We start from the raw sequence: 16047 nt of genomic DNA on the forward strand, positions 1-16047 counted from the left end.
AAGGGATCACTGCTAGGCAAGCGCTTTAAGAAGAGAGAGATTTATGCTCCAAGTGGGGGGATTAGGTGGGAGAGTGAAAGAGCATAGATTTGAGGATTAGGTAGGGGACTGGGTAGTAGACTGGGCGAGTGAGGACTGAACGGGGAGGAGAATGGAGACTAAGACTGAGCAGATGACTACAGAGAACGTAACAGACAGACAATGCTTGTTGAAACCATGTTGGACGGACAGCAAGGGTGGGGGTTAGGGGGGATTTTGTTTTAATCTTTACGTAAAGTAAAAATATAGTAGAGGCGAATGGCTTTTGTACCACTTGCATGTATAGTTTCTTATGGGGGCTAGTCATCCTTCCTCTTGTCTGTGATCTCTTATCTGTAACACTGTGTTGAGGGGGCCTGATACGCTCCCCTTGTGTTTTTTCCTGTATTTGTCTCTATGAATCAATAAAGATATTTTCCAAAAAAAAAAAAAAAAAAAAAGACTGCGCAGATATCCAATAGCACTTGGATGAAGGGCATCAGTAGAAGTGTGTTAGATAGGCTAGATGATGTAAAACTAGGTTGAGAAGGATGGGGAGGGGGTAAAGATATGGTGTGAAAGATTGAGAGGGGCTAGATAGGAGAGGGACTAGGAACTGTGGGCTGTGGAGGGGCAAAAGATATTTTTAAAAAAATAAAAAAAGGACAAGTCTGCGAAGGAGTTGAGAGGGTGGAAATTGAGAAACAAGGGAGCAGAAAAAAGAAGGGGGATAATAAACTAGCTAGAACCAGCTTGGGAATAACAGGCAGAAGAAAGAGGCTGAAGGCCAGGATGGAGCAGGAAGGTAGATGAGGGTTGGGAAAGGAGTTATTATAGACAGTAAAAATGGGGGGTTAGGAAGAGGCTGAAAATGGGGAGGGAGAATAAGAGGGTGGGCAAATAGTAAGGTGGTAGATAAGCAAGAGGTCAAAAGAGGGAGACAGGACTGTAAGGCAAGAGCAGGAAGGAAAAGTGGTGAAATCTGATTGGACAGAGACACATGAGAAATGAAGGACAAAGGAAATATCTAAGAAAAGAAATGGAAAGGAGACTGAAAAATAAGAAAATGAAGAGAGAGATTGTGACAAACCTAATTAGAAAATAAATGGCCAAAGGTAGGGGGAAAATAAGAAAGTGAAGAGAGATTGTGACCAACCTAATTAGAAAAAGAATGGCCAAAAGGTAGGGGGAAAAGTTTTATTTTGAGTTTTTCCTGATAGTGCCACCTTTGAAAATGGTTACTTCTCATCTTTACATTTTGCTTGTTAGAGGAGGAAATGTATTACTGTTTCTATCTCAAGGGGCAGACTTCTCATTGTTTGTCTGAGAGTGTTTCTAATTTATCATGCCTCATTCCATATTATGAAAGAGTTGGCTTGTGTCCTGTGTATGACCAATATGAGGTTTTTACTAGCGTTTAGTTCTTGTGTATGGATTTGGTCTGTTTTTCCAATTGCTACTTATTTCTGTAGCACTACTAGATGTATGCAGCGCTGCACACTTGAACATGAACAGTCCCTGCTCGACAGAGCTCACAATCTAATCAGGACAAATAAGAGAAATACTTAAGGTGGGAATCATAAAACAATCAAAGAAAATCCACCTAGGTGGAACAACGCTGGAGTCCTACGAATGAAGCACAAGGAAGGACAGAGGGAAGCTGACCATGGATTCAAGAGACAAGGATAACGGTCTGATACTTCTCAGAAAGTCTTTGTTGGTTGGAGACTCAACACAATACTATGTTTCGGTCAAAGGCCTGCTTCAGGAGTCTAAAATAATAATGTATACATAACACAATAAAAAGATAAAGTAAAATGACACAAAGGTGCTGCATTTGTGTATAAAAATGTGTGAATTGTGTTTGACACTGAAAATCAATGTAACATTAAAAAAGATATCTATAAAAACATAAGTAGGACTGAAAATGAACTATCAATGTGATATGGGGCCCAAATGCTTAACAATGTAGTGCTTAAAGTCACTTTTGCCTATGTTTACTACGGTGCGCTATGGGCACATTAGCATTTAATGCGCCTTAAATTTAAAGGTGTGTTAGAAACGCTAACACACTTTAGTCAACATACCCCTTTGTACAGAGAGCAAATGAACAGAATAGTCCAACAAACCTTCTGAACCTTATTCGATATACAAGAATTCTGATGTATACTGTGCTGGAGTGATAACAGAAATGCCTGGCCTACAAAAGAAAATATATATAAATTTAACAAACCTAAGTAACTGCTGAACATAAATTATACTTTAAAACAAAAACTGAAGAAAAAAATTCACAGAAGAGTGAAAAACAAGGGGACAGTCTGGTTAATCCTAAGGTTGCCAAAGCAGTACCACACTGATGAGTGCCGGTCAGTAATTCATTTCAGTGTTATACTGGGAGAAGCAATCTGGTGATACTGTATGGCTAAAACCTATACCGAGCTGATTAGACAGTGAAGCTTAAAAGTCAATTGTAATGTGTTACCAGGGGAGAGAAGAAAAGGGAGAAGAGCAAGGGAAATGAGATAATGATATGGCACACTAATAGATATCATTGTGAGAACATATGTAATATGAAAGAAATGTGGGCTAAAGAATCTCTTATTATTGTGTTAGCGTTCAGGCGAGAAGAACAAAGGAATGAATTCCGTGCAAGTGTGGCATAAAAAAAAATTGCAGAAAGACCTTAGAAAGTTGGAAGGCTGGCCATCCAAATGGCAGATGACATTTAATGCAGACAAATACAAAGTGATGCACTTTGGGAAGAATAATTTGAATGATTTACTTGATGCCAGGGGTCATCACTCAAGAAAAAGATCTAGATGTCACTGTAGACAATACGCTGAAATATTCTGCCCAGTGTGTGGCAGTGGCTAAAAAAAGCAAACAGAATGCTAGGAATTATTAGGAAAGGGATAGAAAATAAGACAATGAATATAATATCTCTGTATCGTTCCAAGGTGCAACCACACCTCGATTACTGTGTGCAATTCTAGCCACTGTATCTTAAAAAAAAGATATAGCAGAATTAGAAGAGATTCAAAAAAGGGCAACTACAATGATTAAGGGGATGGAACTCCCAAGGCTTAAGAGGTTAGGACTTTCCAGCTTCAAAAAGAGACAGCTGAGGAAGGATATGATAGAGGTCTTCAAAATAATTAGAGGTGTAGAACAAGTAAATGTAAATCAATTTTTTACTCTTTCAGAAAGTACAAAGTGGTTAGTGTATCTGGGTTTAGAAAAAGATTTGGACAAGTTCCTGGAAGGAAAAGTCCATAGACTGCTATTGGGAGAGGCAGGGGGAAAGCCACTGCTAGTCCCTGGGATCAGTAGCATGAATCTGGCTATTCTTATGTTCTTAAATGTATGTGCATGCAGCCTTCATACACAAACTTCTCCGTGGTGTTGAAGTAATCCTGGTTAAGATTTTGGATTAACCTTACAAGATATACATATATATGTGCAGAACAAGCTGGGAAACGTATACACACTGTGTTGGGGAGGAGGCAGTAATCAATGTGGCCTACCATTAAACAGGGTTATTTTACTGTTAACCCAGGTTTCATTGCATAAAATGGGACCTATGCTAAAACAGCACAACTTGTGGTAAAATAACCCATCTTAACAAGTTCAAGTTTGTTTTATTTTAAAATACCACCTTTTGGGATTCCAGCTAAGTGGTTCACAAGCAAATACAAATAAAATTCAATAGAAGAGTTTGAACTATCAAAGAGACATATATATCCTTTAAAAAAATGTAACTTCCTTTTGATTTGAGAAGAAAGATAGTATTATGCTCTCCAATACTCCAGTATCCATAGTCCATCTCACTGCCCAATGCTGGAAGGTTTTCTCTCAAAAAGGTAACTGTTTAGGTCTGTCTTAAATTTTGGGAATGAAGGTTCAAGAACTTGAAATTGAATGAGAAATGTGGGGTATAAATATCATACCCACATAAATAAGACAGATGGCAAATTATTCCATAATGAGGTATCTGTAGTGCTAAAGCGACTTGTGCGAAATTATATTGTATTTGGCAGAAGAGGCACTGATTCTGGGAGCGTAGGGATCTGGCCGGTTGGTATGGGATCAAGAGATAAGAAAGGTATAGGGGTTGACCTGAGCTCCAGGTTTGATGAATCAAGGTCAGAATTTTGAAAGGAACCCTAGATGCACTGGCCACTAAAGTTCCTGCCTCAACAGAGGAGCGACAATCAAATTAATGGGTTCCTGTTTGTTCATTATGTTCTGTAAAAGTTGAAGATGTTTAATAACTGAAATCTTTAGGCCATGGAAGAGAGCATTGCAGCAGTCCAATTGGTTTAAAATTAGTGAGTGTGTAAGAATACATAAGGATTTTTAGTCTTGGAGAGAGTGAACTGAATGAAGCATCTTAAGTTTGAAGAAGGATTTTTTTAATGAGAGAGAGAGACTTTAGTTTACCTACCATCAAGAAAATTAATGCCTTGGTTTTTTGCAGGTTCATCTTTAGTTTTGTTTTTTTTTTTGTTACATTTGTACCCCGCGCTTTCCCACTCATGGCAGGCTCAAGTTTATGGGATTGTATCCAGTCAGTGATTATAGTGAGTGTCATTTAATGCAGATTTCTCCTGTAGTTGTGCAGAATCAACTGTTGTCATTATTTGTCTACACAGATGATATACAGATACAAATCTAATAACTGAATCAGAGCTGCTAATGATGCTAATAAGATGTTAATTAAGAAGGAGGCCAACATGGAGCCTTGAGGGACTCTGCATGCGCGTAGGGTGCTTACAGTGTGTTATTGTACAGTAGTGAATTAGCGCTGCTGATCAGGTATGCATGGAACCATGTGCAGTGTCATTATGCCAATTTCTAGAAGCTTGGCCAGCAGAAGTGAATGGTTTATGAGGCTGAATGTTGCACTTAGACCAAGGGAAATGAGGGGTACAATTTTATGTTGGTCAAGTCTTGCACAGATGTATGTGGTCAGACCAAGGACAGCTATTTCAGTATTATGGGGCAGTTCAAAGTCCACCTGATATGAATTGGCACACTGTTTTTCTGGTCTTTAATTTTCAGTCAAATATTGGCCAATTTCCATTTCTGAGGGAATGTAGACCACTTTGAAGGGAAGAGGTTGCACATCAGTCACAAATTTATGTGAGAAAAAATTAATTCAATAGCTATTCTATTCCACATGTTATATACCGCTTTTAACAAAATTTCAAAGTAGTTTACAAGAATATCTCATTCAGCTATGATACACAATTAAATTTAAATAATCCATTCACTAAAGAAATAGAACAGATAAGCTTTTAGTATTTTACAAAAAAAAAAAAAAAAGACTATAATCAGGTATTACAGATAAACAGTGGCAAACTATTCAAAATTCTCAGGCCCTGAAATGCAAAAGAGCATTCCCAGAATTTACTTTTCCTTTTATTTAAAAAAAATTACATTTGCTTTGCATCACTTAACTATGATTATTTGGACTCTTTTGTTCAGCTACTGATGGTGGTTCAGTTTGTCACCACATAAACAGTCTGCCTGCTGTGCTAAACTAGAAAAAAAAAAAAAGGTTGAGAATCACTGATCTAGAGAAATCACTGTTTTCTTCTGTCAGTAAAAATACAAACCAGGACAGTACAAGAATTTCCAGCTGAAACGGACAACCACAGGGACAAATCCTTCCTCCACTCCCCTGGTTTCCTTTCCCTTCCTTTCAACCAACCCAACATGAGGAAAAACTTCCACATGCGTGCATACCAGTGGGCACCTTATCACGGCAACACTCTACCCAACCATTGCTGGAGACAAGCTCAATGGCCATTCCTGCTTCCCAGTAAGATCTAGCTTTCACCAACTATTCGGTTTTGCCGTCGAGGACCACCGAACCGGTACCTCTCGCTGCTGTCCCAAGCGCAACCTTTGGAAGTGAAGCGGCTGAACCCCCACAAAGAGGGTTTAAACACCTACCCCCCCCCCTCCCAGTTTAAAGCCCAGCCCCACTGTGTAAATTCTAAAACTCCCTCCACAGAATAACCCAGAGGGAGCAATAATACTAGCAACAGAACTTACAAAAGAACAGTTTTCCGTCATCAGGGAACAAACTGAAGCAGCTCACCAGCTCAGTCTTCCTAACAACTACAACAATCAACTGCAAAGCATACAAGGAGCTATTCAGCCTATGCCTAGCTCACTTCCGTATTGGTGATGAAGACGCGTCGCAGGGATAACTAGGGCAACGTCGTTCTACGTATATGTCTGTCCCGCGCCCTTCCAAGAAACTGCGGCGCGATGCCTACACGCACGGCTCTCTGGGACAGGTAGTCTTCTGCCATTTTCCAAATGACAGCTGGTTTACTGCCTTACTGAATCGAAGCACTCCATATCCCAGAATCCTGGTCGCCGCGGGCGGAGAGTAGAGCTGGAGGGCCAGAGCTGAGTAAAGCCTGGAAACTGAGACGTCGTGGGGTTTTGGGGCAGCAGTAGTAGTAACGGCGGCGGATTACAGTTTTTTTTTTTTCTTGGAGGCTGTTTCGCGCCTGCGCAGAGGCGCCGTTGGGCAGTGAAGTTGGTCAAAACCGCTGACGAAAAAATGGTAGGTGAAAAAACAATTCTCACTTTTCCACTAGTGACTAGGAAGGCGGTGGAAGTTGGTGCCGGGAGTACAGGTGGTGGACGCTGGCTTTTCCTCCTCCTATCTCCAGCTAGGTGACGTGTGGGAGGACGGTCAGGGGAGACAGTTCTCCTCAGTGGGCAGAAGGAAGCTGATTGCTACCCGCCTAGAGGACGGCCATGGGATTTGAAAGCTCTTACGGACTGGCAGCACGTATCTTTCCCTTTTTTGGGGCTGGAGGTGTCGGCGTCGGGTTTGCCCTCTGCACGGGGGAGGAGGGTAGTGCGGACCTTCCGCTTATTTAGCGAGGAGAGAGGGAGGACCTCTTGCTGTTAAGGTTTGGGTGGGTATACAACCTGGTTTGGTTTATTATCATTATGTGTGTTATTCTGGATCAGGTTATTAGATGAGTTGTTAGTCATTTTCACAAATTGGGTTCCCACTTGCACTCGAATCTCTCAGTTTATCAGATATGTTGTATGTCCTTTTAGTTGCAAGTGCGCTTAGCTCCCGGTGATTGACCCATGCACATTTGTAAGAGCAGTAAAGAGGAGGTGGAGGTATTCTAACGCTCCCCCCCCCCATTAAATACAAATCCTTATTGAAGTGGAAGCGTCTCGCTACTGACTTTTGAAGTCATCTGGAAAGTCGTAGCCGGAGCCACCAATTTAGTGTATGGGCTGGAGAAAATGCTTTCAGACTAGACTACTGCAGAATGTGGGGGGAGCTGGTTGATCATTTTTTTTCTTTGGCAAAGACTCCAACGTAGGCCTTAATTCGAAATACGTCTTTAACTAGAGGCCAATAGATTGTATGAAACTATGATATGTTAATGTTCAGGAAGTTTCTATAATCTATATACCCACGTAGGGCATCGTATTGCTAGAGGACAGCGTGAGGGTAATAAGCTTCTCATCTGCAAGGGTTTCTTTGCCTCTTCCATCATGGACCTTTTATTTTAAACAGAAGATTAAAGAGCAATATCCACATGGGAAAAGCACATTTCTTTTTTTTTTTTTTTTTGCTACGTCATGGTAATGTAATTTGGAAGTGTTTTCTTTTCAGCTGTAGAACAAAAATGTGTAAGCACAACAGTAAAAATGTTGTCATTTTAAAAATAAATTGTATCTCCTAAAATTCATTCTGTCAGTTACCCATCACAAAATTTCTGTCTTTTAATTTTTGCAAAGTATTTAAACTAAAAGGATTTAGGATTATTTTCTAGATGAGGTACATTAATATTTTGTTTTCTGATCTTTTGTACTTTTACTTTATTTTAAGAAATGCAGGAACAGCTTAACCTTCACTTGGTGTGTTAATGCATTTGCTCCACACGAATCTGAACTTTTTAATGATCACAATATCATAGTGTGCACAAGAGATAGCAAGATAGGGGCTAGGAGACAAGGTATATACACGTAAATCTGTGGCATCTTATTGAACATGACTTCTGCTGTCTGGTGCAGGTTATAGAATCAACAGACTAGCACTAGCCCAAGGGAGGGCAGCCTATATACTCAGAAGGCCGCCTGAATGTCAGTACTACCCCTAGTGGGCTGCAGCATTACATAAAGTCGGAACTGGAAATGCACAGAGCTCCATAGACCTTCAGTGATAAATAAGTAAAACTGCAAAGTGGCTTTCTGAATACATTTGAGACATACAATATTTAAAATCACAAAACTCTAGTTAGTGATGTCTTCTGTTTGTGCTTTCCATGGTCTCCGAGGATACTTAAAATTCAAGGGCAGGACACAGGTTGCCCACCCCAGGACTTGCCTTTGGCAATCCTGTTTTAATTCTCAATTTACTTTGACAACTGAAATTCTACAGCAGCAAACTAAGAAGTTGAATTGGCCACATAATATAATCTGATTTACAAATTGATGGGGCTGTTGCTTAGAACAGAATTAATGCACACTAACCCCCAGATTCTATATAGCGTGACTTATATTCTGGATTTGCGTATGCAACTTAGTTAAGTCAATCAGTGTCCTTAGTTGCCACTTAACAAGCAATTGTCAACACTAATTGGCATTAGAGTTTATGTGCAGAACTGTCTTAAGCGTATTCTATAATGTGATGCATGTAAATTCTAAGTCACATAGTTGAAAAGGGGACGTGGAATAGGTGGGTCTTGAGCATTTCAAAAATCTATGCACTTTGTTATAGAATACACCCGGTCTGCATGTAATTTAGGCCTCGGCATTTACACCAGTCGCGCAGAGGGGCACTGCATATTTTATAAACTGCATGGAAGTTTAGGCTTATTCTGTAAGGTACACCTAAATTTAGTGTACTTTATAGAATACGCCTAGACATATTTCGTTTTGGTGCTGATTTTTTAAAGCATAATATATAGAATCTAGTCCTAAATGATAAAGAGCCCAATTTATAGCGTGGTTTAAACTTTGGTAAAAGGGCCCCTAAAGTTATTTATCTTTGGGAAAATAGTTAAAAAGCACTCAAAATGTATTCAGAAAAAGCTTAGACCTGGTTAAAAAAAAAAATAGGCATTAGGTATTGGTGCCCAGCTTAAGCAGATGTATTATAAGCTTATAAGATGTATTAGTTTTCTCTCATTTTATTATTGGGGAAAATTTGTCTATAAGGTTTTCAGTTTTGAATGTTTGGTTTGCTTTCTGTAGTACACAAAACAGTTGAACAAGTAGATGATGCTTCCAATTTCCTTTACAATTTCTAGAAATGTCAGACTGCATTAAAAAAAAAAAAAAAAAAACTTAGCTCATCAAGCCTTGTGTAATGTTTCAGTAGTCTGCTGGTCAGTACTATTGCCCAACTCTTAGTATTGTAAAAATTTATTTATAAGCAGGGCTACTAAGAAATTACCCAAACTGTGTCCCAAGAAAAAGCTTTACAGGCTTTTTCATTGCAATTCATATGCCCGCTGAGCTGAGGGTGTAATCTACCGCAGCTCAGGTAACTAAGAGAAACCATTTCTCTAAAATTCACATTATTATGCACACTACATATTTATTTATTTTATTTTATGGGATTTATGAACCACCTTTATGAAAGGATTCACCAAAGATGGTGTACAGCAGGTACAGTTTAACTTACAATGTTAACAGCATAACTAGAATAAACATGACCAAATGTAAACATAAATACAATAAATAAAGTAAACTTGAAAATAGGAAATCTAAACTTATAATAGGACTACCATGAAATAGAATAAAAAACATGCATATTTAACAGCACTGAATTTCAAATTACAGAGATATATAACACAATGTCAGCATAATGTTAATTAAAACACCTAATAAGCACACATTAGAACATTCAAACAACACGCTAATTCTTTTCTACAATACATCTTACCATGTAACTGAGGGGCCAAGTGCATACATATAGATGAGGACAAGATGCTTGGTACACAGTCAGTTGGGATAAATGGATGAGTGGCTAAACTCAAGGCAAATTTTTTGTACAGTTAAACAAGATATAAGAAACTGGTCTAAGTTATGGTGTGTGTAACAAGCTAGTTCAGGTGCAAAGTGGTGTATAGTCACTAACTCTATAATATTAAAGGCTTGGGAGAAGAGCCAAGCTTTAGCATGCTTCCTGAAGTAAAGGTAGTTTTGTCAGTCCACAAGAGTAGATGACTACACAGATGACTCCTTTAGATTTACTCTATACTGTTGTTATTTTAGGCGCCAAAACCTATTGTAGTTGTTTACTGTTGAGTGTTTTCTGGTTCATGGTTATTTTTTGAGTGGCCAAGAATACTCTGCAGGAATTTATTTAAGCCAGTATTGTGTAAGCTCAGCTAGATCTCTTCGTTCAGCTTCAGTGAGAATGGCATGGAATCTGATCTTATGCCCATAGCATGAATCTTCCAAGCAAAAGAAAAAAGAAATGTGAACAGGTCTACAACTGCAATTTTCTGCCTTTATCACACTTTCCCATTTCCAGTTTTTATTAAGATTTATAAATATTCCTGTATTTTCTGGGGTTGTTTTGCTATCTGTGGCAATATTAAGAGCAGTCGAACATCTTATACTAGATGATTAATTCTTGCTGTACCATTGTTAAAATTGATAGGCAATCTGATACACTGCTGCTGCTCTTGAGAGGCACACAGGAATATTTGAAAGCAACAATAGTAGTGTCTTCAAAATAAATAAATAAAATGATGCATTAATCTCAGCTCTTTTCAGCCTAATTCCCTACAGGGAAACTGGCCTTGTAAGAAACACTGTATTTTGTGGATCTCTCTGCCGAATAGCTTTTGAATTGTTTATCCAGATTAATTGAAATTTTTGTCGCAGTTGGTAAAACACTTAACCTTGGGCTCCCACATTTTGTTTGCTTTTCTTGTCCTTAACACTAAGGGGTCCTTTTACTAAGGTGCGCAAACAGGTTAGTGTGCATTAAGTGCTTGCAGCTCATAGATACAATAGGCTGCACAGTTTTTAGTGTACCTTAGTAAAAGGACTCCTAAGAGTTGTCTGCTTTAGTATCTCCAGAGATGGTCTTAGAAGGAAAACAGGCTAGTCTGATTGACACTACAGCCTGCTCAGACCTACCTGAGATTTCATCAAGTATTTTTAAAGCTACTGTAATAGTAATTCACCTTAAGTATTTTTGGAAGCTATCTTCTAGGCACTAGCTCATCAAAATCACATGCACATTTCTGTATCAAAGAATGAAATTATGTATCATGGATTGTTCACATTATTTGCTATTTTGATCTTATTCTTGGGTCTTCTTTTGGCCTAGCGTGCACCCATCTATTTGTTAGCCATAATAAAAAGGTGTACATCACATTAAAAACCAAGACACATACTTGAAAAATCATCAGAAATCAAATTTAAACTCGCTCAGGGCCTCTTTCACTAAACCATGCTAGTGATTCAAATAGAATGGGCTGTGTTTGCATTTGCCGTGCCGGGAATCACTAGTGCTGTTTCGTAAAAGAGGCCTTCAATTCTTTAGATATGTTTTAAAGTTCTGAAAATATTTTATTAATATACTAAGCAAAAATATAGGACTAAGACATATTAACAAACTCAGAAACTTACTGCAAATTACAATATTTTGTGTGTTTTGAAGGGGACATAATATATTTAGTTCCAAAGTAGTTAAAAAAAAAAATGTTTAAGACACAGCAGGAAAAATAATCTTCATGCCCACCAAACTAATTCTTCAGAAAAAGGTCAATATCCACTTAACTTCCAAAGAAAAAATGTCATAATAGACAAAATTGTGCTTCTCTCTAAAGTGTATTTGCAACTGATTAAAAAGCTAGAAAGGCTAATGTTTAAACTCTGAAAGGATTAAAGAAATACTCAAGCCAACAGTATTAATCCCCAAAAGAAGGTATGCTTAAGAGCTGTCTTTAGCAACAAATGAATATGTCTGGGGGAAAAAGGCTAAGTCCTAGGTTTATAATCATCTTATAAGAACCTTTATATTGGTGTTTCTTAAGTTTTTCAGTTATGGGTATCTCCTAACCTTTTATGAAAATTTTTGCAATGGTAATTTTCTTAAAAAAAAAAAAGGCAGCAATATAATAAATAAGGTTAATTAGCAAAAACAGCAAATTGAAACCTTGTAGGACTGCCATGAAACAGTGTCAGAAATATACACATTTATTAGCACTGCAGAACAACCATGTACCAGAAATATGATAAATGTCAGTACAATACAAACAATACCATAATAGAAAGCGTGGAAGAACATTGAGATAACATATTATGTTGACATTGTAGTATATCTATGAACATCAGAATAGCCATACTGGTCAGATCAATGGTCTATCTAGCTCAGTATCCTGCTTCCAACAGTGGCCAATCCAGGTCACAAGTATCTGGCAGAAACTCATATAATAGCAACATTCCATGCTACTGATCCTTGAGCAAGCAGTGGCTTCCTGCTTGTCTGTCTCAATAGCATACTATGAACTTTTCCTCCAGGAAGTTGTCAAACCTTTTTTATACTCAGATACACTAACCACTGTTACCACATCTGTGTTTTACATTTACTACATAGTAGCTTAATTTTGTGCCCCCTAGTCCTAGTATTTTTTGGAAAGAGTAAGCAAGCAATTCACATCTACCTGTTCTACTCCATTGAGTATTTTGTAGATTTCAATCATATCTCCCCTCAGCTGTCTCTTTTCCAAGCTGAAGAGCCCTAGCTGCTTTAGCATTTCCTCATAGAAAAGTCATCTCATCCCCTTTATCATTTTCGTCGCCCTTCTCTGTACCTTTTCTAATTCCACTATATCTTTTTTTGAGATGCTGTGACCAGAATTGCACCCAGTATTCGAGGTGTGGTCTCACCATAGAGTGATATAAAGGCATTATAACGTTCTCATTTTTGTTTTCCATTACTTTCCTAATTCCTTACATTATATTTGCTTTCTTAGCTGCTGCTGCACTCTGAGCAGAGGGTTTCAACATATCATCAATGGTGATACCTAGATCCTTTTCCTGGGCAGTGATTCCTAATGTGGAACATTGCATCAAATAGCAATAGTTTGGTTGTTTCCCCACATATATCACTTTGAACTTGCTCACATTAAATATCATCGGCCAATGGGATACCCAGCCTCCCAATCTCATAAAGTCCTCTTGCATTTTTTCACAATCCTTTTGCGATTTAACAGCTTTGAATAACTTTGTGTCATCAGCAAATTTAATTACCTCACTAGTTATTCCCATCTCTAGAACATTTATAAATATATTAAAAAGCAGCAGCCCCAGCACAAACACCTGGGGAATCCCACTATCTCTTCTCCATTGAGAATAGTGACCATTTAACCCTACTCTCTGTTTTCTATTTTTTAACCAGTTTTTACTACTACTACTATTTATAATTTCTATAGCGCTACAAGGCGTATGCAGCGCACAAACATAGAAGAGAGACAGTCCCTGCTCAAAGAGCTTACAATCTAATAGACAAAAAATAAAGTAAGTAAATCAAATCAATTAATGTGTACAGGAAGGAGGAGAGGAGGGTAGGTGGAGGCGAGTGGTTACAAGTGGTTACGAGTCAAAAGCAATGTTAAAGAGGTGGGCTTTCAGTCTAGATTTAAAGGTGGCCAAGGATGGGGCAAGGCATAGGGCATTACTTCTATCCCATGACTTTCTGATTTCCTCAGGAGTCTTTCATGAGGTACTTATGAAATGCCTTCTGAAAATCCAGATACACCATATTGACCTCCTCACCTTTATTCATCCCTTCAAAGAAATGTAGTAGATTGGTGAGACAAGATTTCCCTTGACTAAATCCATGTTGGCTGTGTCTCATTAATCAGTGCTTGTGTATATGCGCTGTAATTTTGTCCACCATCAGGATCACTGGTCTACAATTTCATGGATCACCTCTGGAACCCTTTTTAAAAATTGGCGTTACACTGGCCACTCTCCAATCTTCCGGTACATGTTTAATTTTAAAGATAAATTGCGTATTACTAACGATAGCTCTGCAAGTTCATTTTTCAGTTCTATCAGTCTTTCTGCAATTTTTCACAGTCCGCATGTGTTTTGGCCGCTTTGAATAGTTTTGTGTCATCTGCAGATTTAATCGCCTCACTTGTTCTGGTTTCCAGATCACTTATGAATATGTTAAATAGTACCAGTCCCAGGACAGATCTCTGTTCTGTGGCACTCCATTAATCACTCTCCTCGACTGAGAAAAATGTTTTCTGTCCAAAAAACAATTCCAAATCCACAAAAAAGCATTGCCTCCTATCCCATGTCTTTTTAATTTTTTCAGGAGTTTCTCATGAGGAATTTTGTCAAAAGCTTGCTGAAAATCTAGAAACACTAAGAAAATAAGACATTGTAGGTCAGACCAATCCAGGTCACAAGTACCTGGCAGAAACCCAAATAGCAGCAACATTCCATGCTAACAATTCCAGGGCAAATAGCGGCTTCCCCATGTCTGTCTCATTAGCAGACTACAGACTTGCTTGGCAACAGGGTTTGCGGGAATCCCGTTGGGACGGAAGCAATTCCTGCAGGGATCCTGTGGGGATGGAAACAAATTCCTGAGGGGTTCCCGTGGGGACAGAAGCAGTTCCTGCGGGGTTCCCATGGGGACAGAAGCAGTTCCTGCGGGGTTCCCATGGAAGTATATGCTGCACTTGTGCCAGCCTCTCACCTACCGAGTACCAAGTTCTGTCTCCTCCTCCTCGCTGTAACAGCACAGATGTGGAAAGTCTCCATTAAGGAGGTGGTAGAGATACAAATGGTGATGAAATTCAAAAAGGCATGGGATGAACACAGAGGATCTCTAATTAGAAAATGGAAGTTATAAAAAAAACCTAAGCTTAAATGGCTGCATGTGTGTGGATCGAACCCAGAGAGAGACTGAGAGAGCTGACAGGAATTTTTTTTAATGTACCATTAAATTCTTGCGAGACTGGGTAGGGACAGGTTAAATTCTTGCGGGGATGGGCGGGAATGGATTAGATTCCCCATGGGGACGGACGGGTTCGGGTTAGATTCCCTACGGGGATGGATGGGGGTGGGTTAGATTCCAGCGGGCGGGGGCGGGTTGGATTTCTGTTCCTGTGCTACTCTCTACTGTAGACTTTTCCTTCAGGAACTTGTCCAAACCTTTTTTAAACCCAGATATGCTAACCACTGTTACCACATCCTCCAGCAGCGAGTTCCAAAGCTTAACTGTTCTTTGACTGAAAAAAATTTTCCTCCTGTTTGTTTTAAATGTTATTTCCATGTAATTTCATTGAGTGTCCCCTGGCCTTTGTACTTTTTGAACCGGCTCACCTTTATCCACATGTTTATTTAAGACTTCAAAGAAATGAAGCAAAATTTTGAGGCAAGACTTCCCTAGGCTGAACCTATGCTGACTCTCCCATTAAACCACGTTTGTCTATGTGTTCCGTAATTTTATTCTTATAGTGTCTACTGTTTTGCCCAGCACAAAAATCAGGCTTACCAATCCGCAGTTTCCCAGATCACCCGTGGAGCCCTTTTTAAAAATTAGCATTATATTGGCCACCCTCCAATCTTCAGGCACTACGGATGATTTTAACAGATCACTAACAACAGATCAGCAGTTTCATGTTTGAGTTCTTTCAGTACCCTTGGTTGTATACTATCTGGTCCAGGTGATTTATCACCAATGAAACACATAAGCATGCATTAGAACATTCAAATAACATAGATATGATGCTAATTCTTTTCTACAAAACAGCTTACCATGTAACCAAGGGGCCAAGTGCAAATATATAGGTGGGGACAAGATGGGTAATACAGATTCAGTTGCGATAAAAAGTTAGTGTGCGTAGCAAGCTAGTCCATGTGCAGAATGAGTGTATAGTCAATCACCTTATGTATTAAAGGCTTGGTGAAGCAGTCTTTAATATGTAAGGTGATTTCACCTTCTTCCTCAAGTAAAGGTAGTCTGGAGTTAGATGTAGCCCCTCTGTG

The 16047-nt window shown here is 38.9% G+C and overlaps 2 protein-coding genes across 10 annotated transcripts in view; one reads left to right on the forward strand and one right to left on the reverse strand.

The window, feature by feature from the left end:
* Positions 1 to 6215, reverse strand: part of TMCO3 (transmembrane and coiled-coil domains 3) — a 159769-nt gene extending 153554 nt beyond the window's left edge. For 2 of the 5 annotated variants that reach the window (XM_030201498.1, XM_030201499.1), the window contains exon 1: positions 6079 to 6215. The gene's annotated coding sequence lies outside the window, so the exon portion shown is untranslated. Of the gene's footprint in view, positions 1 to 2147; positions 2219 to 5478; positions 5556 to 6078 lie in introns of all 5 variants that reach the window. The other 3 variants (XM_030201501.1, XM_030201502.1, XM_030201503.1) reach the window with 3 other exon arrangements.
* A 195-nt stretch (positions 6216 to 6410) lies between these two features.
* DCUN1D2 (defective in cullin neddylation 1 domain containing 2) overlaps positions 6411 to 16047 on the forward strand; it is a 71610-nt gene continuing 61973 nt past the window's right edge. For 2 of the 5 annotated variants that reach the window (XM_030201507.1, XM_030201508.1), the window contains exon 1: positions 6419 to 6601. Coding sequence is in view for 1 of the 5 variants with exons in the window: in XM_030201506.1 (XP_030057366.1) it covers positions 6599 to 6601 (3 nt within the window). In the remaining 4 variants the exon portion in view is untranslated. Of the gene's footprint in view, positions 6602 to 6765; positions 6963 to 16047 lie in introns of those variants that run through there. The other 3 variants (XM_030201506.1, XM_030201511.1, XM_030201509.1) reach the window with 3 other exon arrangements.

The sequence above is a fragment of the Microcaecilia unicolor genome, chromosome 4, assembly GCF_901765095.1.
Source record: "Microcaecilia unicolor chromosome 4, aMicUni1.1, whole genome shotgun sequence".
NCBI classification, from domain to species: domain Eukaryota; kingdom Metazoa; phylum Chordata; class Amphibia; order Gymnophiona; family Siphonopidae; genus Microcaecilia; species Microcaecilia unicolor.